Raw genomic sequence first — 23871 nt, 5'->3', positions numbered from 1 at the left:
ATTAGAATTAGTCTAAATATTAGTACATTGTCTTTTGTTTATAAGTTAGATCATAAGTTATTACCTAAGTATTTTGATGATTATATAATAAGGAATAGAGATAAACATATTTTTTATACTAGAAATAAGGACAAACTAGTTGTAAGTAGAGTAAGAAAGAATAAGACGGCTGGGGGTGTTTTTCACAGGGGTGTGCTCATGTATAATGCCCTCCCTGAGTGCGTCAGGTCTGCTAAAAATATGGATGCATTCCTGCGAGGTGCGAAGAGACACCTCTGTGAGGGACAGTACATATAAGTTAATTATAAATTTTAGAGTTAAGTATAATAATTAAGATGTATTTTTAAATTAGCTTGATAGCTAAAATATATATAAATAAATAAATAAACGAAGACGCGAAATGAAAGGCGGCGATTGTGGGAATCGCGCATGGACGCTATTGGGAACGTGTTGGGGGCTGCGCTCGGTGCTCGGCCCGCGAGTGCGAGAGTGTGTGTGTCGTAGCGAGCGTAGAGGCGGCCGTCGTGTGCGTCAGTAGTCAGTAGTCAGTAGTCAGTAGGCGGAGAGGCGCTGGCGGCGCAGCGCGACCGCCACCCGCCACCCGCGCCACCGCAGCCATGGTGAGTGCACTCCCCTCCCCTCGACCCTCTCTCCCCTCTCCCTTCCCCACGCGCCCCCTCCCCCGTCTCCCTCCGCCGCACGCGCTCCCCCACCCACTCCCCACCCGCTCTCGCTCACTCGCACACTAACACTAACGCGCGCCTTCTCTGTTTCAGGGCAATGAGACGTCGATTCCTATGGAGTTATGCTCCAACTGTACGTATGCGCCTCCGCCCCCGGCCCCCGGCCCCCACTCGCCCCGCGGGGAGGGCGGGCGGCGTGCGGGCGCTGCGCCCCACCACCGCCGCCCCCACCCCGCCCGCCCCGCCCCACCCCACACCACCCCACCCCACCCCACCCACTCTGCCCCCGATTTCATTCATCCCACATTCTTTATTCTCGTACATTATCATCGATACTTTTTTCTTTTTTTCTTTTTCTTTCCATACACACCACCAATTATAATCGCATACATAGTATATACGTGCCTACATACTACGATATATTATGCAAGAAAGAAATTCGACACATGTATATATATATATACATATATACATGTGTATATTAAATTTTATCGTTAATTACGCCGATTAAACAAAGGCTAATTAATCTCGCGCTCGAGTGTGTGTCAAACGCGTGCGACACAAAGAAACACGCTCAAAATGACACAAATGTCAAATAATACGGTTCTCGCTAATGAAAAATCCATAATATGACACCGTTTCAATTTCGCGTGTGACAGGAGGTGTCTTCCCTTCGCCGACGAGACGTCAAACGCGACCGATTTTGGCGCAGTATGCAAATTTTTAAGTGTTGCCCCGGTCGAATTGTGCAATTCCGACCGTTACATATTGTACGATTTTTCGCGTGTGTTACCTCATCTTGTTGCTGTTTTGGTTCCATGTTTGTCGATACCGGTCCAAATCGTCGACGACTTTCCAGAAAAATCGCTATAAATGTCGATTTTCATCACGGTACAAATGTCACATTTTCAAATGTGTCGTTAAACTACACGATCCTAAATCGCGCAATACTCATCACGCTATGGCGACTACTCTCGATTAATTTTATTTCAATTTTAATTATCATTTCTACTATTCATACATACATTTATTACATTATCATTATAACAAACATCCAGTAGTAAAAGAATGGAAATAAAAGGTCGTATGAAATTGTAATTAAGTGCATTTGGACGAATAGATGTCGTTTTTAAATCAAAAATATCACTTTGAATGAAGAAAAAGGTCTTCAATCGATATATTTTACCAGTGATAATGTATGGATGTGAAACTTGGACATTGAACCGATGACAAAATATGAAACTTTATGCTTGGTAAGAATATGTGTGCGAGAAGTATGACAAGAGTAGTATAATATCAGTGGCAGCTCGTGAGAATTCCCAGTGGGGAGACTGCAGAGATGAATTGGGCTGTAGTAGCAAATACAAACAAATATAGCATGTATATGTACTAAACTAGTAGGGCTGCAGCCCCACACCATATTAACGACAAAAATATCATGCATATTTACTATACTGGGAGGACTACAACCCATATAGACAAGCCGCCACTGATTGATATAGTGAAAAGTGTGTAGAGATCGAAATGGCAATGATCAGGTCACGTAGTTAAAAGAAAGTTGGACAGAGGAATTGCCGGAATAGTACCTGAGAGAATGTAATAGGGTGAAAGGGAGGGCCACAAGGACAAATTTTGAAGAATTTGTGGATGAAAGTTACTCAAAATAGAGACGAAAGTAAGCAATGCAGATGAAGGTCTAAGAGACCTTCATCTGCAATGGATAGTGAATGGCTGTAAGTGATGGTATCTGACCAATCAATCGACCCCGTTTCAAAAATATCTACATTTTCCTATTTAGAAGTAGTTAAACCCGACATAACTAATTCACATGTCTTTAAAAGCAAACTGATCACCATTAAATTGTACGAGTTTGATTTTGTATGATTCAAAAAATGGTTGGGGAAATAAAAACTACCTTCAATCGATTGCACAATTTCGTTTCAAACGTGTTGTTTTGTATTATTTGCACAAATTTCATAATCATCAAACAATTGGAATACAATCTAAAGATTGCCTTTTTTTATTATTATAGTCTCTATTAATAGTTTCGGTTATCAGTCATTACCGTGTGTGAACTTTGAAATTCACCTTTGCCTAATTTTCATGCATGTTTTTTTGCCATATTGAAGAAAAAAATTCGTATATAATTATCAATTCCGTTATTAACACTGTGTCGATTTCTTTATGCAAGTTTCAAATCAATCATATCCTCTCATATATACATAGGTGAGTCATTTTTTTGCTGATTTATTATGCATTTGTTCAATATGTACCCCGACCTTTGCCCCCCCCCCCCCCCTCAACCCTCAACCCTGGAACCGTGAGGTACGGAAGTCGTCACCGTGGTTCCATTCACTGAAAAACAAATGTTATCCTGTTGTTTTTTGTCATTTGTTTTTCAGCGAGACTGAATTGCATTGATTTGAAAGCGGAGAACTGTAAGTGACAGTGACTGCTCACAATACATATACCTGAATGTTAGATGTTTATGGCCTATTATTACGCTTAGAAAGAACTATGTTTTAGAAGTGACAGAAAGACACGTCGTTACGAACGGTCAAATCCGTCTTCGTGAGAAAGAGAGAGAGAGAAAGCACAAGCGTAGACTGCACCGTTGTGTAGAGAGTATCGACGAGAATCTAGCCTCGTTTCTCATCGACGACACCTCATTGAATCAAATAGACTAATATATATATATTACACACTCTTGTATGGATTGATTTTCCTTCGTAACGACTCGTATCATATATACGTGTATATAAATATAATAAATTGCATAAATATGGTTCTTTCTAAATTAGTATTAGTTTGCATATTGGTGCATTGCAACATTAGATGTCTCACTTAACCCACTTTCCATGTGTGAATGTACATAATATATACATATATATAAATATAAATAAATGTTATAATGTAGATGTGTTATACATTGTCAATTAAGCAATATATTAATGATGATATATATGTATATATATTTTATTATAATATAAAATCTACAATTTATATCATTTGTGTAGTGCGTGTGAAAAACTGTCGCAGTTGTAGTAGGTAGACGCTTTTTACCAGAAATATGTAGAAAATTATGGTTTTTTTTATTTATTTTCTTATACTTTTCAATTTAGCAATATATTGTTCAGCCACACACACACACACACACACACTCACATAAAGCATGGCGTATTGTTATTATATTTTATTTAAATGAAATTCTTACGGGACTGGATGTTCGAGAGAGACTGTGTGAGTTTCTGCATTTCATCTATTTATTGCTCATCTAGTGTTACAACCAATACTGCAATGCGAAATTATCTGCCGAGTCGTAATGCCGTAAATTCGGTTGTTTGCGTCTGTTTGCAAAGCTTTCGGAGTGTGTGAGTTTTTCAATTGGACGGTGAACCGTCTGCAAATTTTTGGTAATAAATTTACGTGTTAACACGGCGTCAATAATACCAGCAAATAGTTTATATAATAGGTAATTTGTAACTAAAATCAACGCCTGATTTGTCGGAACACTGTGTATATAGTTGACGTTAACCATAAATGTTTACAAACATATAGAATTGATTACGCTGAGCAACGGAAAAAATTACCGGAGCGAGACTAGTCAATTTTTATTACTAAATGTGATCCACTGAATTCGAATATGACGTCGATGATATTAAATGTGATCCACTGAATATGATCGTTTAAAAATTGCGCAATTTTTAGGTTTTTGCAAAATCTAGTATTATTGTGCCAAAGGTGAGCATTGAAATCGATAGTTAGACGTTTTTCCTATTGATTGTGATTTTTTATTGCTTTAAAATACTTGTAATTAATTATCTAGCGAATTTTGTAATCGTAGTGAAATATAATAAAGCACTTTTTTAAGCTATTAAATGGGTTAGTACACAATCCTCAGGTCTCTAATGAATTAAAGTTTTATACACCTAGTAAGTTCAAGGACCTGAGGAATCGTGATTTTTTTTCTCCTGTGGCTTGCACAAATATGTTGGCAACGTCTCCAGTATCTAAAACTATATATCTGCTCAACCGGGTTGCTGGTGAAATTGACCTGTTTAATGTAAGCTGTGCTGAACTGGTTGAGTGGTTGTGGAGCAACGCCCGTGGTTGATTTTATCAATTATAAATGTCAATGATGTTTCCATCAACATATAACAGGTAGTTATTATTATTATGATTGTGTGGCTGGCCACAGTGACGCGTTCGAGTACTCTGTAACGCCACTGTGGCTAATATGTTAAAAAATATAATAAAATAAAACTGGCCTAAGTAATGCATAATAGTACGGCAAATATATACATTTTTGACTTTAATAATTCGCTAGGTTGTTTATTATAAGTATTATAAAGCAATAAAAAATCACAATCAATAGGAAAAACATCTCAGTATTGATTCCAATTCTAACTTTTATCACAGCAATACTATGTAGATTTTGAGTTACAGACTGCAAAAGCCAAAAAATCTGTAAAAATTGCACGAGAAGAATCATTGTCATATTCAAATTCAGTGGGTCAAACTTAAGTAAAAAAACGTGATTTTTTTTTTATTGCTCAGTGTTATTAACAGTTTCAAAAAGCAAATAGTGAGCTTTTTTATGTGTATATAATAATATATGCTAGAGGTGTATTTTTTTTATATAATAACGATTATAACATTGTTACAGGTAAATGTCATAGATGTAGATAGTGTTATTGTTATTTTCATCATACAGGTGTTTGGTAGTTGAACATATCTTACATACATATATTAAAGTGTGGAAAAGAGTTACACGGTGTGTTTATGTTATTCACATGGTAATGATTCGGCGTGTCAAATTGTCGATTTCACATATTGAAGATCAACGCTTCTATGTATAAGTTTTCGCACGCTGATTTGTGTGCAAGATCGAATTAAAGATGGGTTTTAATTTGATTTTTTCCTTGTTCCAATATAGATGGAAAAAATTCATTAACGTATACGAATCTGAGAGACTTCACAGAGTGGACGAAATGTAACTATTACATTCACATAATGTTCTTCTTTTTGAATTTAGCTTTTTGCATTTTTCAGTGCTATGTGCATCCACTTAGCTCTGCTTTAGACGAGTCTTTTGACGGCGTATATATTTATTAATTTTACATTATTGCCATGTAATATGGATCGATTGATTTTTTTTTCTGTTAATTTTTCAGCTCGTTTCATCGCATGGTTTTATGACACCACTTTATTAAAAACTCTAGAGTGAAATTAATAGGAGGTCATCTATCGGTTGTAATTATAGCAAAACAAACTAACTCTCACACACAACAACACACACACACACACACACATGTTCCGTATGGGTGAAAAGTTGGCAAACGTTCTTTGTCATGTAATTTTAGATTTGACTCAGCCATTACACCCTCACTATTATCTAATTTTGTACTACTGTCTGAACGACACCGAATGCCGGCAGAATCACTATTGTTTTTTACTTATCTGACGACGACGACGACGGCGGCGTATGAGAATATTTTTATTGTTCGATCGGAGATCGTCTGCAACGCTAATTTTCAACTGTATTCAAATTTATGCACATATTCAATCTGAATGTCTCATTAGTATATCGGACACAAAAAAAGATATTCCCGACAGATCACATATGCTTTAAAAAAATGGAAAAATAAAAACAAGTTATTTATATTCATGAAGACTAAACTCAGATACGTACGTGTGTAGATATTGTACGAAAGAATTATTTTTTTTCATAAGTAGTTAAAAGTATGATGCAAACGGGTCTGGCTCTACAAGGTAACACACTAGGTCCAGGCGCCACGAGTCACTCTCGTTTTTTTACTTTTTTTTTTTATTATAAAATTGAAAAAAAAGCATCTGTTTGATTCTCTTTGAACTTTCAAACATTTATATTCAACTTGAAGAAAAATACTGACTAGAAAATATCATATTTTACGAGGAACGCAGGAAGTTCACTATCAAATATCAACTACTCACGAATAAAACACGTCAAATGTTAACTCATTATGGACCGCCTGAATTTTTCTAAAAAACTGTATGGAGAGTGCGTATTTTTCGCAAAGTAACGGTAACTAATAATAGGTTTTTTTTAAATTAAACCTAACTCCTAAACCTTTCTATCAATTCAATTAATAATATGAGGCTTGTAAAGATTGGAATACAGCTGTTTTACATTTGTATTCGACCGCGTGAATTATCAGATCAGTATTTTCCAAACTGTGGTGATTGCTGTATTCAATTTTGCATAAAATTTATATATTTTCACGTAATAAACGAAAGATTCAGTTTGAGAAATATGTAAGCTACGTGAGAAAACATCGGTCAATTTTAATATACGGAGATTTGAAATCTGAATAATATTATTTTGAAATATTATCCTTGAATAAAATCAAGTTGAAAACCATTGAAATTGTTTTACTATTTATTTATCGATATTTTGGATAAAGAAATGTTGGTAATGATATCTATAAAGTTTGAAATTAAATCTGAAAAAATATTTTTTTTTGTATGAATTTTGGAAGATTTAAAAGTACACTGTGTTGACAGCATTTGAATGAAGTTTTATTACAAACACAGCATATATGTTTACGGCCCATAGTGAGTTAATAAAATATTGCTGAAACGTGAAATATTTAATATTAACAGCAACGTAAGCTTGTTGTATTTTTTTTTCCTAATATGCACTTCTACGTGTTTATTTTATAAAATTCATTGTTTAAAAGAAATGGGGTCGCCAAAAACCGAATTGATCTAGCGGTGCCATATAACCTCGAGCCGGGCCTGGATGCAAACTTAACATATGGTGTCTGATACTATTGTGTCATTTTTTGCTTCTTAAATTATGCTGGTTTGTTAATTAGGCAGGGATATACATATATTTCGGGTAACATACGGAAACGGACATGTTTAAAATTGGCTGTCAAATGAATGGTGTAAAAAATATGACAATGTTATTGACAATTCTAACAAAATTGATGCATGTGGACTGAACTCGCAATTGCATTGTTGGATGAGCTCTGGCCGTCACGAAGCTTCTGAATATTAATATAAAATTTAAAAACAAAAAAAAAATACTAGTTCTTACGAAGCATGTAAACTTTTCCATACAGATTTCGAGCCGCCATTGAATTAATCGATAAAAACAAATGTTTTTACTCTGCAATGAAATTGTTGAAATGCTGGCAGTTGTTGATAATTAGCATTTTTTGCATATAGCGTACATATATATGTATATATAGCAGAGGACTCACATTGTGGCGTCTATCAAAATCACTCACAATGATATCAATCGATATCATTGGAATTTGATCGACAACACCATTTGTAACATCTACTCTAATAAGATAATTGTAACTATTAATCTTTTGTTAAACAGATCTAAAGCTATTTAGATCTGTTCTGTGATTTTTGTATGTTTTTACTTTCTTTATATATTTTTTTACAGGATATTTCTGAAAAGTGAAACGTTGTTTATTCGTAAAAAAAAATTCATACAAATTAGAATTCCACTTTTATCCTTTGTTGATTTTAAAATAAACCTCGGTCTCTCTGGAAATCAAAATAAAGCCGCAGAAAAAATAAATAGAACACACACACACACACACAACACCCAGCTGAATATATATAACGATATTTTTCAGATTTATATAACGACGAATGATTTTTTTTCAGATTTATATAATGAATATATATAACGACGTTTCAATTTTTCAGATTTACGTTGGCAATTATTGCATATTTACAGTCGTAAATATTTGAACGTCGAATGCAAGGTTGTTAACTCGACAGCCTTGGATATATCATTATGTATACAATATCATTATCGAATAAATAAATAATAATAAAAAAAACGCATTTAAGGATGTTACGTATCATTTTAATACATATGTACATTATCGAATCATAATATTAACGCTTACATAATGCACGGTTGTCACAGATGTACATGTATGTATATCAAATGTTCAAGATGTATGTACATATATCACTTGGCTGTATTTATTAGTTGATCGTCGTAAGTTGAAATATGTAAAAATGCATGTCTACTGCGTACATGAATAATAAGAAGATATCCAGGTGCTTCAATTCAGATTCCAATGTAAGGCTATGGTATCACGACCCAATCCTTGTAAATTTTTTTTTTAAATACAATGCTAATTTGTTTTCAACTTTTATCTAAAATATCAAAGCTTCATTTCTAGACTGATTGCATTGAAATATATAATAGGAATAGTCTACATTTCTGCAACATTAAATGCTGAATGCTTTCAGCAGGGCCAACGAGATGAATCCCGGGCCCTATGACCAGGGGGCTAGGGTGGGCTGCCGCCCCCCCCCCATATTTGAACAGGATTATCCACGTTGCTTAATGTATTATTATGAATTTGAATTAAAATACTAAACCAGCAAAAATATAATATTAAAATTCTTCAGAACACTGCCAGGTATAAACTCGAAATGAAATAGTTAAAATCCCAAAAATAATATTCATATATTAATTTTTTTTAATAAAATACACACCCCTCCCCCCCTAGAAAGTTCTTACTGGTCAAAAATTTTGCCCCCCCCCCCCCCCCTTGAGAAAAGCTGAAATGACGCCCCTGCATATAACAAACTAAAAAAAACATCTAATAGATTTAACTTCAACTTTTAATTTGTATACGTTGTTAAAATATTTAATAATTAATTTAGACATTGAATTATATCAAATCTAGATAAATAAATATTGCAATAAGTTATACTTCAGAAAATTTATTTAGAGACCAATGGCGGGCAGAGGGCTAGTGATACCCTGGGCAAAAAATAATATATATTATATTGAAATAGATTCTTCTTATAAAATACAGAAATTGTGGGAAGAAAATTGAATTAATCGAATTTAGAATTTATTAATTTTTTCATTGATTGAAATGTCTTCTAATTTATATATGCAGAATCTGTCAGAAAACCTACACATTCTATACATTATTCAATTCTTTGGTTGGATGTCTCCCTCGAATCAGATGCCCGGGGCGTCGCAACATATACATAACTATGCATCGAATGAATTCTTCGAATTTCGGGCATAACTCTACAACAGTATATTATAAATTATAAATATATTATTGTTATGATTTTCTCCGGAATGAATCAGTCAGAAGTCCCGACACTGGCCTTTACCCCGAAACCCCCCACCCATCGGGCCTGGCTTTCACAATACAATTTAACTAATTTAAAGACAAATTCCAAGAGCTAAAGCTTTGGCATTTAAAATAAAAGTTGATATAAATGTTAAAATAAATGTTTTCATTCACATTTAAGTGTAAAAATTGACTAGAATTGGATTGTGACGGGGGATGGTGCCGTTGCCTTCTATCTCCTAATCCTTATTAAGCGATAATCGATTTCGATTCAACTGGTAACGAGTGTTTTCGTCGAGTCGATTTACATGGGTTTATCTGAAACGCACTTATAGTATTATGCAAATGAAATGGTTTAATGTGTATTTGTTCCGCTCGAATAAACAATCGTTGGTATGCAAAGTTGATATTAGATAAAAGAAAATTGTTCTGTTTGTTCTTCACCTGGCTTATTTTATTATCAGTTGAAGGAGGTTTTTTATCGCATGTAAAAATAGTAAGATTCAATGACCAGAGTTATCGTTTAGAAACCTGAATGTTTTAGATCACAATACAATATACATATATTAATATATCATTGATGTTGTGTAAGTAACGATAGTAGGCTCCCGAATATATTGTCATTAGAAACTGCTTTTAATGTGTAATAATATTATGGAATGATTTATTCGGGAGACAATAAAGTTCGATTATTTCCACTTTCTAAGTATTTTAGATTATAGTTTTATGTTCTGAAGCGATGTGCAATGGCTACATAAAACATTACAGAATGTATTTCATACTTGAGGTTGTTATATATAATGTAATAAAAAGGATACATAATACTAAATAAGTTACGAAGAAACATTAAATTGTAATCATTGCTACAACTTTGGTTCTGTGATGTTGCTTTTGGACTACTTCAAGTGTCTTCGTCCACAAACAATCAAACCGATAGACTCAAATAACCGTATAATAAATTTATTATTTATTATGGGGTATTTTCCTGTCATAACAGAGTAGTCAATTCATTACTTAAAATGTAATTCATCCCTTATTACTATTCTAATGACCTCAATCACCGATGGAGTACATCACGAGACCCGAGTCTCGGAAATATTGCACACCGCATCGGAACGTTCTCACATAACAAAAACTAATTCACAGCGTTGAATGAACACACCGTGGATGATTCTAGATCAAATAGATGCTCATGTTTGCATACGCATAATATATAATATAATGCATCATCATCATTGTAATAAAACACATTGATCATTAGTATTAATCGTATCTAATAAAAAATATATATCCATGTATATTTAAAAGAGGAAAAAAAACTACCACACATATATTATATACATATATTGCATGCATGAAAACGCTTGATAATAAACATAGAACTAGAATTGTACTGATGTTTTAATGCAGTCGATGCGGATGAGATTCGACGTCTTGGCAAACGCTTTCGCAAGTTGGACCTGGACAATTCCGGAGCTCTGTCGATCGATGAGTTTATGTCACTACCCGAGTTGCAACAGAACCCTCTGGTGCAACGCGTCATCGACATATTCGACGCCGACGGAAACGGCGAGGTGGATTTCAAGGAATTCATCCAGGGCGTATCGCAGTTCAGCGTCAAAGGAGACAAATTATCCAAGCTGAGATTTGCCTTTCGTATCTACGATATGGATAATGATGGTTTCATATCAAACGGTGAACTTTTTCAGGTGATTTTCACTTACTTTATATGTATTGTACTTTTTTCTTTAACTACACATACACTAAATTGAGTTTTTAATTCAATTCCTTTCCAAAACGACCCATTGAAATGTTGACAGGTCAAAATATTAGTAAAATTTAAAACCCAGAAAGAACTCATAATTGAAAAGTTAACTGAAGTCCAATTTATAAGGAATGATCATTTTTTATTTTATATTCATTGTTTGTTCTATTCAATTTTTAAAATTTCGGTGCTACTTTAGTATGCGGTCTACCTTAACATGCGATCTGCCTTTGAATTGCAATCGGCTATTACTTTTTTAATTTGTATCATAGCAACGACCTGTTTATTATAATTTTTGTTTTTTCCTGCAGCCCCATAATGTTTTCGATGCATTTCTATCAAAATATCGTCAGCAGTGAAGAAAATACCAACCCTAACCCTAAATGAATAGGGCCAACCCTTTATTTGGTTAATTAAGTTGGTTTGAATGTTATCTGAATAATAGAAGACAGAATGTAAAAAAAATAATGAAAGTTTTTTTCCAAAAGTTTGATTGTTCCATTTGGAGTACCACAGGGATCTAAATTAGGACCTCTGTTGTTTATTTTATATATTAATGATTTGGTGAAAGTATTTGATATATGTAAAGTTCATATGTTTGCGGATGATACGTTAGTTTATATTGTAGGTGATGATGTGCAAGTTATGAATGATATTTTATGTAGCGAGTTACAGTATTTAAGCGATTGGTTATGTGAGAATAAACTGAAAGTGAACTTAAGTAAGACTACGATGATGTGGATGAATAATAAAAACGTTGTGAGTGATGTGATTATGATGGGAGAGTGGTAGAAGTAGTAGATAATATTAAGTATTTAGGCATTTATTTTTATTGTAAATTAAGTTTTAAGGTGCACGCATTGGATTGATTCAAACAAATCTTGCCTCTTTTTGAATAAAATGATGAATTAATTCCATTAAAATATCTTTTTACATAAATAATTTTTCAAACAAATGAGCATTACTATATTATTTTTTTTTATAAATGTTTTGAATTATGAAACTATTAAAAAATATGCATGTATGTACGATCCATCACACTTATTTGCTAACAGCATTATTATGACTCAAAATTTATGATATTTCAATAGAAAAGTTGATACAATGAAGGCTTGGAAATATAGTACTATCATTTACATGTACTTATTGGCTATATGGGCGCATCCGAGCATTGACTACACGCCAGTTGCATGAATGGCCTCTAGGTGGCGCAAACAGTTTTAATAAAGTGACAGTACGCAGTACGCAACTAGTGATTGATATAATATCGAAAATGAATATCCCCAAATAATTTTATTATATGTACATACTTATGTTATATAGCCGGCGGCATTGCTTGGTGGTTGCGTTAATGCTAAAACACAGAGGCTGCCAGGTTCGATCCCGTGGGTTGGATTTGATTAAAAAATAATTTGTTCGGAGTATAATCTGTAGTGCTGCTGGTCAGACTTTTGTGACTCCAAGTCTATCGTTTCCTATGAGAGTTAGCCTATTCTTCTGATTTCATTATTAAAACGGCTCCTCCATCAAATTAGCAAAACCATCCTATCACTATTTGAATACCATTTCAAAATTTATATACATATGTACAAGTTTAATACTGTTGCGTAGGGGTGGGTTCAGGATCCAAATGAAAGGCCAAAGTCGCTTCACAGTATTTATTCAACGATTCAGGAGGTCCACACGTAACCGCCGCGCACTCCAGTATACTTAGTCTACCATGTGTACCTCCTTAAAAAAGACAAGTTGCCCAGCATAGCATCCCCGATCCGTTTACGTGTCTATTGTCTAGGCACGAAGGTCTACCCGCACTCGCCCCATTCTGTGAGAACCCCATCGTATCCTTTGTTCGGGCACTTACTGAGTCCCGTTGGCCTAATCCGGGGTCACTATTGTTCACCCCACGAATGCACTTAGACAGTGAATACTCTCCCATGTTCCCACGTTACAATACCATAAATGTCGCCCGGGGGCAACCTGTTATGACATCATGGGAAAATATAAATTAAAAAAAAATGTATTATATGTCTATGAATTTCACATACCTATATACTGATGGATGTCAGTATTGTCTTATCGCAGAGAGAATCTCTTCAAATGGATTTTGGTTTCGTATTAGGTATATACCGCCATATTAACTCTACAAAATAACTTTGCATGTGTTGATGAGCTATAAGCGTGTGTTGCTGAGCTAAGCACAGCTTCGGGACGTCGAAATGTCCCGTTTTCAAAAAGATAGCAACCCACGGTAACAATTTTTATGCTTACCCGGCATTAATGCACACGTAGAAAGGGTCTTTTTTTTATGAATAAGTTGTGGACAAGCGAAACACGGTTGCAAGTCGCAGTTCTTAAAGCAAATTTTAAGAAATCGTACCAAGGATTTCATTATTATTTGGAATCAATAACCAAAAGTATGTACTATAGAAAATTTGTTCCTCAGAAAAATATAAGACCACATAAATTATTTATTTTCACGTGTTAACTCCTGTTCTTTTCATTAATAAATAAAAAATATGCGTTTTCTTGAATATACATATGTATAATACATAACTAAAAATTGGTAGATGTCCCGTTTTGAATGTTTAATCATAATTATACTGTCACTTAACTACAACCGTTAGCGACACCTAGGGGTCATTCGTGTAACTGCCTTGTATTTGTATGTGTTAGTGTAAGTGTATATACTCGATGTGTATAACCAATAAGTACCCATGAACAATAGTAATTAGTTGTTGTTCTTGTGGTCCATTTTGGGTTGTGACTATGTCGTCACAAATGAGCGAATGAATGATTTTATTGTGCTAATTTTTGTTGTGTTTAAATTCCAGGTACTTAAAATGATGGTTGGTAACAACTTGAAGGATACACAATTACAGCAAATTGTAGATAAGACGATCTTATTTGCTGACAAGGACGAAGACGGGAAGATATCATTCGACGAGTTTTGTTCTGTAGTTGGCAACACAGACATCCACAAGAAAATGGTGGTGGACGTTTAAATTCTGCTGCTCTGTCAATTGTTTTATTTTTTATGATTTTAAATTATATCTCTAACAATTAAGTATATATAAAGTTGTTATCTAGTCATTGGCATTGTGGGGTAAATAGCTAATAAAAGAATGCCATTTCGTTATGATTTTGTATTCTTCGTAAACAAAAAAAAAAGAAATATTGCAATACCTTTGACTTAAATTATTATCGTTAAATATTTTTATTTAGTCTAGTGATATTTAATTTTATACTTGTTATAATTGTAATCTCGCTATTGTATACTTATATTTTTAATCGGAGGAAAGGAAGATGGGGCAGGAAGTATATTTCGTACACACGACGCTCTCGGCTTTCGTCGCTCGTGAAAACTTGATTGTACATAATATAAGTAATAAAAGTAATCTTAAATGATCAAACGTTGCTTTTTAGCCGCATCGCCAGTACCTATCAAAACGTGTACCTCAAATAATAAGGTCAATAGTGTTGTGTGTAGTATTTGAATCCTCACAAAATACAATTTTTATTAGACATATATTGAGCCGAGGCCTGCCTTTATGTTTTGTTTTGTTATTTTGTAACTTATTTATTATTATTGTCGTTTTAACTTTTCGCTGTTTACCCTGCATAGCCGATGGACAAATTCAAACAGAGTTTTTGCTTCAAATTTCGCGCATTTGTCACTTCGTACCATGATTGTGGGCCTGGTCTCGGTTGTATTGAATCGATTGTGCCATGATTACGATAAAATCAAGCAAATTTCTAAATCAAGTGTTTAAATTTAAAAAAAAATAACTTTTAATTGAATAGTACCTATTAATCTAATAAAAATATTCTAAGATATATTTATAGATTACGAAATCTGCACATTACAAATAATTGCAAATAAAGCAATACTTTTTCTACTGTAGTGAATATACTTGTACGACACTCTTTTACGTTCCGTTTATGCAAATACAAGTTTTTCGATATATAGATGATAAAGTAAATTTAATTAAATAAATTAAAAAAAAAAACACACACATAGCCTCTATAATAATGTAAAGTGATTTGTTAGTCTTTTTCATATACATAATATATAGGCGTTGTGTAATGTTCTATGTATTACTCCCTTCCTCTGTACATACTAACCATATGTGTAATGGAGTATTTTAAAAGTGAAACGGTAGACGTCCTTTGCAATAGTCCTGAAACGAAAGTAAAAATGGTCATTTTGAAACGTTCGAGTGTTTGTATTCATCAAATTTGTGAATATTCCCAATATGTAATGATAATGATGTATCGCCATTTACGATTTTCCCCCCCCCAAGGTGTAAATATGGTATATAGATTGTTCAGCTTAGTATATCTGTCCCCCGTAACGAGTAATACCGCGCAGACGCTGTTATATCTTGTGTGAATTTATTTCATCGTCCCAACCTAAGAATCACTTGCAGTTTTGATTCGGCGACCTCTACACCGATCTTTGGACACCACGGATCATTTTGATCATTTGATCACGTGTGATCTTCGCCGCTGTTCAACCGGGCGAAGTTCGGGACGAGTTGAGGATCGTCGGAATCCCCTCGACATATCCTCGTATTTCGATTGGCTTTTATTTTACTATTATTTGTAATGCGGCAGAATAACCCTAACTCTCATATTTAGCTTTACAACTAGCTACTGTGGCACGATATCTACAGTGCGCCGATCCTAATATGGAATATACATAAACGTTCAGACGGGATCGTAATGGTGTTGTTGAGAACATTTTTATTAATATTTTTGTCATAATCAGAATTATATTTGTTGATGATTTTCAATTTTTCATGAACGCTTTTTTATGAATTAAATAATATATGGCAAATATTCTATTTATATAATTACATATATGTACATTCGATATTTAATATGAATGAATTATGCATACACATGCGAAGCGATCGTTTGAGTAGTAATAGTAAAGATTTTTTGCGTATGAATTTGTCATCCTGCCGTGTTAACCACTCGGTTGTGTTTGATGTCCTGTCCTGGCGATCCGTCAAATGTATGAAGTGGCAGTTAGTTGCTCTCAAACGGTCCGATTCGATTATATAAAAATATTTTCACGACGCACTAATAAAAATGTGTTTGCACTCGAATTTATTAAATATATATTATATTATCCACTATGTATTTCTAATCTCAAAATAAAAAAAACTCCGTGCGAAATGGACACTGTTAGATGCCATCGTCAAACAAAGATCTGTTGCATAAAATGTGATGTATATGAAATATCGTTTTATCATTTAAAGTTTAATTATCTTAAAAATTAAAAAAAAAAATTCATTGTGTACATTTTAGAGAATTGTGTATGTCTTTTTCTAAATATTGTTGTAATTAAATTTTATGAAAATTTATCCGAAGTCGGTCGGGTCACGCAGACTCGGCACACGGCGACGGATAGTTGTTTATAGTGTTTTAAGAGATTGATTTCATTATTAAAATATAATCGTGTAATTTGCAATCCCATCTCTTTACGAGTAAATCCTTTTTCTTGTTTATTTTTTTCTTTATAAAATATTGCAACTACTTTTTTATCCCCTTTTATTATCCATTTTAATAGGATTATTATATCATTAATTGATAATCTTACTAAACAAAAAAAATCTCTTTTCGTCTATTTTATTGAAATTAATAATATACGATAAATATTGTACTTAAAGACAAGTAGATAGTCTGTTCAAAAAAAAAAACTGACGATCACGTTTATAATATCCCTGTTTTTCATCGATCGCTTAGTCTATTTAGTTAATTGGAATTTAATGTTTGCTTCAAATATAAATAAATAATATATACATAATGACATTATTGTAAGATAAGTAAGTTGTGGCTACTCGATGATATATTTTTGCATGCTGTGCACAAAAAAAAATAGAAAGGGGGGGAAATCAAGGCCGGATTTAAAAACCGCACCTTACTAAACCCTCCCTTACTAATGAATTTGTTCAGTGTGATCCAGTCCTGATCGTATATTTGTACAAAAGGTTTTATAATATCAAAATAATAGAGCTCTTATTGTATTTAAAGTAAGCTCCAGTCGGTTAGTCACGAAAGAAACCTTGCACTGGCGGGACTGAGACCCCTATATTATATCCTCACTAACGGTTAATTTCAATGTTCAAATTTTATTAACTTTAATGTTAACGGTATCCATTTGGTCGTCTCGGGACCTACTCCGGAAGTGTGCGTGTGCGTGAATGTGAATGATCCAAAGTTGTAAATTGTCTAGTGCGCGGCGGATCCCAAACGGTAAACGCTCACGAGCGAAGTTATCGACCGAGCTTGAGGAGCGCCAACGTTAGAATCATCACTATACATTATATTGATTAATTAATTGAACAGTGTCTGTATATTTCGTCATTGTATCGTACTAACGTCATTGTATTGTTAACTAGAACAGTATATATTAACGAGAAAGACTGTCACCGTTTGTTAAATGTGTAAAATCTCAGCTCCGATGAATATTGCCTCTCCTCAGTAATGATATATACCGTTTCTGATATAAATGTGATTTTTGAAAATACGTGTATATTTAACGGCTCGGGAAGCCACGTTTTTTACTGTTATAATATTTGGAAAACTGTTTTAGGGCGCGAATGTAAACTTCAAGGTTTTAATGAAAATTATGAACATATATATACATATGTAGCGTAATTGGCCCTTGATAATATCTCGGCGAAGTTCTCAAACAAGGGAGATTTTATTGATGGCCAATTTATCAATGAATTGTATTGTCGGACTGCGAATGTAATAATTGAACAGCCGACGCCTACACGCTTTCATCTCCCATCCGTAGTGGTCACCAACGTTAACTATTTTGCCATTTTTGAATAAGTGTTAAGTTCTCGTGTGCATGAGTGTGTGTGTCGAGTCGCTATGTGTCACGGTGTTATCATCCAGCTTGATCGTCTCGCATAGATGCAATTTTCTGGAGAAATCTAGCTAAATATATTATTATATTTATAAATTTTATCATTCGGGAAAGTGCATCTGCGGAATTTAAGAAAAAAAAATATAAGAACTTCCTTTGTACGTATATTATATACTGAGCGATTTTACCGAAAGAATTGTATTCTTTTTTTCATTAAATTTTATCTTCTACTGTACAATTTTCCATTTTTGCATGTAAAAATCTTAATAAATGACTTCATAATTTAAAACGAAAATCATTTTATTCGACTTACATATACGACAAGCCTTTCAAAAACCAAACAGATCATATATATAAAAAAAAAATGGTTCCCAGAAAGATGCACTAAATTGCACTGAATAGTAGCGTTTTTTCATGAAGTCATAATTTTCAAAGGCGCTCAAAAATAACTTATGCAATAGAATTCCACAAAAAAAAAATTAGCACCCTCCGATTACATACATACAAAACCCCTTGACGCTTTTTTGTGGAATTCTATTGCGTTAGTTCTCCTTGAGCAAATTTGAAAGTTTGGTTGTCTCATTTGAGTGCATTTTTCTGGTCACCAAATAAAATATGTAAAGAAAAAATCAACAACAATCCAATCATATATAAAATTGAAACAATCTATTTGGCTTTCGGAAGATTCATTATTCATATACACTACATTTTTAAATTCTAAACAACATTCATACAAATTTGGTAGCTATGGATAACACTTTAGTATAATCGGCGCCCTTCACGTGCGTCTTCGACTTGAGTATCGTCCTCAAAATGGTAGGTATCGGAGCGTGGATTCGGGTCCCCAGAGGAGTTCCAGTATCATCGATCAAAACAACATTATTGCTGTCATACTTTGGAACCAAAGGTTTTTGTACCTTCTTCAAGCCGACGAGAATCCCTTTTTTCTTCTGACCTTTTATAGCGACCATTACCTTGTCTCCGATCCCGCCGAGACCTGCAATACACAAATAGACTTTAAAGTTGTGCAAATAAAAATATATATATATACATGTTTTGAAATATTGAACCTCTTTTATTATAGACGTGAATAACCTTAGGCGGTTTGCCTTCAGCCATGGCTCTCTTGCCTATTTCTGAGTTATCTACTACTCTCAAGCGTGTCAGTAATTGGATATTTTTGCATACAGGCGTGGTGTGAAATGATGCGACGTTTCTCAGATGAGAGCCTAGCTTCCATATTGTGGATGTGAAATTCATCTCGTCTAAAAAATATTTCAGTATGGTGTATTTGTAATATTCGTCTCTAATTGTGATCCAATAATAAGATTAATCGAAGAAAAATATTCAACTGTTATTCAAAGAAGCTAATTAATTACAATTACCATTCAAATGTATACAAAACTCTTGAAATAATTGGACTGCTGCGGAAAAGTAACCTCAAAATCAAACGTCAAAATGGGCGACCATTCGTCGTTATGTGAAACCAGTCGTAACAGTATCAATAACGTCCATAGTCATAAATTTAATAAATATTGTTTAAAAATATCATTTATTGAAGATCGGATGATCAGTTAAATTAAAATCCCAACAGTATGGCTCAGTGGTTTAGCTTTTACCTAGCACCGAGGTGCCGGGTTCGATTCCATGAGTTGACTTCAATTTTAATTGAAAATAATTTATTCTGAGTATATCTGTAATGCTGCTGTTCAGACTTGGGTATTTGTGTCTCCAGATCGATCGTTTTCTATCAGAATTTGCCAATTTTTTTATTTCATTGTTGGAACGGTTCCTCCATTCAATTGGCTAAAAATCATTCTACCCACTATGTCACCACTATTTGAATATGATTAATTTATAATAAAATTTATGTACAAGTCTAAAATTCATAATTTCGAGTTTTTCAGTGTCTCGCAATGTAGCGACTTATGTAATAAAAATGCTGCATTGTTTGTAACTGGCCAGGAAGGCGCATTGGGGTTTACCTGTTAGGCCTTCTTGGTATATATGTATGTATGTATAAAATAAAAAATATATACAGCATTTATTTATTATTCATTTTGTATCACATTACAATAAAAGGAACATTTACTTACATAAACACAATATTGTATATAAAAAAAAAAGTTTCAGTTATTGACCGGTGTATAGTTTGTATTTTAAATAAGATCCCTGTGACACTACTAGGAACCTTTTGTACTTTCAGTGGTGTTGCTGAGCATTATCAACCTAAAATAATATATTATTTTGCCATCAATCAGCGTTAGTTTATTGTTTTAGTTCACAAATATTTGATTTATAATACACTAAATCTTCTTAAAAATTATTAAAACTACACTATATATCATTCTCATACATATTACACATTATTATTGAACATGTATAGCATAATCTAAATGATGTATTAAGCAAATTCTCATACAATAGTTTATTTCCTTCTATTGTTTACTTGAACACTTATTTCACCATCACTTTTTTTAGACGATAACGTCGAATTCCAGTGTATATCGCTGTTAATACTTGTTGTAAAAGAACTGTTACTGTATACAGAATTTGTATCATCCATTATTTTCACAAGTCTTTTCTTTAAAATCCTCAAATTGATTTCTCCTAAGCTTTGCAAGTCACTCGATTCAGAATACGAGCCCTCTATATAGTCGTCTGTTGAAATATCGATCTTGGATTGCTGTTTCTTATAATATTTTGATTTGCTTCCACTATCATTTGGATCATGCTTACTATCATTAGACGATAATAATAAAGATTCGTTCACTTTCATTTCTTTATTCGATATTTGATCATCGCCAGAGAAATTTACCGGACTGGTAAGTGTACTTTTTTTAGTTTCAACAAAAGCCGGTGAAAGTTTTCTATTGATCATCTTTGGAGGCGATGTCATCACATCAACCGTTTTCAAATGAGGTGTTTGTGTATCCTTTGGCAACGTTGAAACCTTACCCTTTTTAATTGCTTTTGGAGAATCAGTCATCTCAATGATATTTTCATTTTCATTCGGAAGCTTAGAAGTACTCGGAACGGGTTCATCTTCTATTTGTAAGTTATTCTCGACAATTGCTCCATTTGCTTTTATAGTTTCTAAATTTTCAACTACATCTTCATTAACATTTCTGATATCTTTACAAATATCTCCAATATACTTTAAACTTGTCTGGGTTGCTTTGTTATGTTCTGAATTGACTTTTGATACATTACTTAAAATATCTTTCGAGTTTGTTGATTCGGGCTCAACATGTGAATTTGGATCAATTTCTTCCGTTTGATTCATTGAATTTGTACTGTTTATATTTAAGTCGTTGATATCATATGATTCGTCGATATCATTGTAAGTCATCGGAATGTTAACTGCCCTCGGATCATCAATTGTAATCGAATGCGAATGGCTCAATGGTTTTCTGTCAACTTTTACACCACCAACTGTGAATTTCGAATATGGAATATATTCAGTACTAACGTGCGATTTTTTAGTACTTGTTACATTCAACGGCTTACTCGACGAATATGAATTTTTAGATCCATATTGACGACTTGTAAATGTCTTGTGGGATTTGTTTGTTGTTATGAAAGGACTAGAAAATTGAAAACTTGATCCTCTTTGGATCAGCAGCGTTTTTTTAGGGTTATATATCTTCTGAATTTCTGGAAGACCGAATTTCTTCAACGTCGATATATTTTTCTTCCTCAAACTTCTATATGGACTATCACTCACTGGCAAATTTATATTGTGTTTGTTCAGAAATACAAAAGAATTACTTTGATTAGCTATTTCACTGAGTCCCAGGTTTACATTATTCTTTAAATCACTTCCAGTATTAATTACAGGAAAATCAAGTTTCATCAAAGCAGGATCATCTACTAATTTAACAAACTTTACTTTCTTTGATGGAAGAATACTCGGTTTATCCTCATCTTTGCATGTACTATTTAATTCAACACCGACATTAGTATCAGTCACATTTTGAACTGGCACTTCTTTAATAATAACATCTTCCTTATGCTTAGATTCAACTACAGCAATATTATAATTTTTATCCGGAACAGAATTGTTCTCATCGCAAGGATATATATCTACCGACGGAAACTTTTGTTCCATCAATTGAGATCTAATACTAATACTCGGCAAATTTTGGACAGCCAATTTATAACTTTTACATTTTTGTTCAGGTTCATCATCATCATCATCATAGTCTGCTTTTAATTCAATAAGTTGAATATTTTTTACAATACTTCTATTAGTTGCCGTTGAAGTTTCAATTTCTCTAACGGGCTCAAAGGTTTCTAATGATAATCTTCTGGACGATGATTGCAATGTTGATCGATTTTTCATATTAACCATTGTTTTCATCATCATTTTGTTTTTCCTCAGCATATTTGTCGTGTCGACGTCTTGAATGATGGTCATACCGTATAACTTTGCTTTAACGAGCTGCTGAATGTAAGACTTCTGATCAAAATCATCGTCGAAATATGACGGTTCGTTCAAATGCACACACTTTGATTCCGCATTGACAAACATATCCTCCGTGATACTTTTTATTTTATCCTCAGCCATGCAGATCATGTCACGTATTTTGTCCAGTGCGAGCAAATTCTTTTTACTCTCGGATGAATTCTTTTCGAAACTATGTACTTGAGTAGCATGTTTTAATACCTAACCAATAAGAATGTATAAATGAAGTTATTGCGTAATAATATATAAGTCAAATTTGCTATTAATGCTTTTAAAACTCACCAAATATTTATCGAGTGAAGTTAACTGAGGTTGAATCATTTCTAAAGTCTCTTGATGCATTTCGAAAAGTTTTGAACCTTACAAAGTTCAGTAATTATATAGGATGACGCGCGTGAAACTTAAATGTATCGAAAGTGCAAGTCAATGAATTATATATATGTAGAGTTGCACCATCTGTTGTATTGTATCTTAGCAACCAAAAGACCATAATAAACTATATGAACTAATGACACTTGTATGTGTTCTAGCAATACACCCACACTACTTCATATAATCATTATTGATTCTTAGAAGACCACAAATCAATAAAAACGCATTTACAATTTGTATTAGTATCCAAGTCTCGTGTTTTTGATTAGTGTTCGGTGACTTTTCTTATAGATCTATGCCCAAGTGAAAATACGTAATTTTGACTTTTGATTTGAACTGGGCGACTACTTAGAGAGATTTGAAAGCTGAAAAGTACTACAAATGAAAGATAAAATACCCGACTATAGATTCCAATATTCATTTTGAACAGGAAATTAACAGATTTTGAGAAATCGACCGAACAACACCAAGATATAGAAAAATCGCGCGATTTAAAAAACACATATCCCTGAATCTCGAGCCAATCAACACTTTTTATTACCAGATTCGTGTTCACTGGGCATAGATCTATAAGAAAAGTTATA

At 33.6% G+C, this 23871-nt stretch overlaps 3 protein-coding genes across 5 annotated transcripts; 1 reads left to right on the top strand and 2 right to left on the bottom strand.

Annotated features, from left to right (window-relative positions):
- Window positions 1–422: 422 nt before the first annotated feature.
- Window positions 423–17258, top strand: LOC143913206 (calcineurin subunit B type 2). 3 transcript variants are annotated; one of them, XM_077432866.1, is made up of 5 exons: window positions 460–620; window positions 777–816; window positions 5620–5676; window positions 11210–11508; window positions 14396–17097. In XM_077432866.1, the coding sequence occupies exons 1-5, from the start codon at window positions 618–620 to the stop codon at window positions 14564–14566; spliced, it is 570 nt and encodes a 189-aa protein (XP_077288992.1). In that variant the 5' UTR covers window positions 460–617; the 3' UTR covers window positions 14567–17097. The 3 variants fall into 3 exon arrangements, with proteins under 3 accessions (XP_077288995.1, XP_077288992.1, XP_077288993.1); XM_077432867.1 differs by lacking the exon at window positions 5620–5676 and adding an exon at window positions 3086–3121; XM_077432869.1 differs by lacking the exon at window positions 5620–5676 and having other exon boundaries at window positions 423–620; window positions 14396–17258.
- A 1433-nt stretch (window positions 17259–18691) lies between these two features.
- mRpL14 (mitochondrial ribosomal protein L14) lies at window positions 18692–19959 on the bottom strand. Its single transcript, XM_077432870.1, has 3 exons — window positions 19833–19959; window positions 19518–19712; window positions 18692–19444 (listed from the first exon to the last, which is right to left on the bottom strand). Exons 2-3 carry the CDS (start codon window positions 19705–19707, stop codon window positions 19176–19178), a joined length of 459 nt encoding a protein of 152 aa, XP_077288996.1. The 5' UTR covers window positions 19708–19712; window positions 19833–19959; the 3' UTR covers window positions 18692–19175.
- Window positions 19960–20482: 523 nt separating this feature from the next.
- Window positions 20483–23333, bottom strand: LOC143913205 (uncharacterized). The gene is made up of 2 exons (XM_077432865.1): window positions 23198–23333; window positions 20483–23116 (listed from the first exon to the last, which is right to left on the bottom strand). The coding sequence occupies exons 1-2, from the start codon at window positions 23255–23257 to the stop codon at window positions 20876–20878; spliced, it is 2301 nt and encodes a 766-aa protein (XP_077288991.1). The 5' UTR covers window positions 23258–23333; the 3' UTR covers window positions 20483–20875.
- Window positions 23334–23871: the final 538 nt, after the last annotated feature.

This window comes from Arctopsyche grandis, chromosome 6, assembly GCF_051622035.1.
Source record: "Arctopsyche grandis isolate Sample6627 chromosome 6, ASM5162203v2, whole genome shotgun sequence".
Lineage (NCBI taxonomy): Eukaryota > Metazoa > Arthropoda > Insecta > Trichoptera > Hydropsychidae > Arctopsyche > Arctopsyche grandis.
This window is presented reverse-complemented; position numbering and strand designations above follow the sequence as displayed.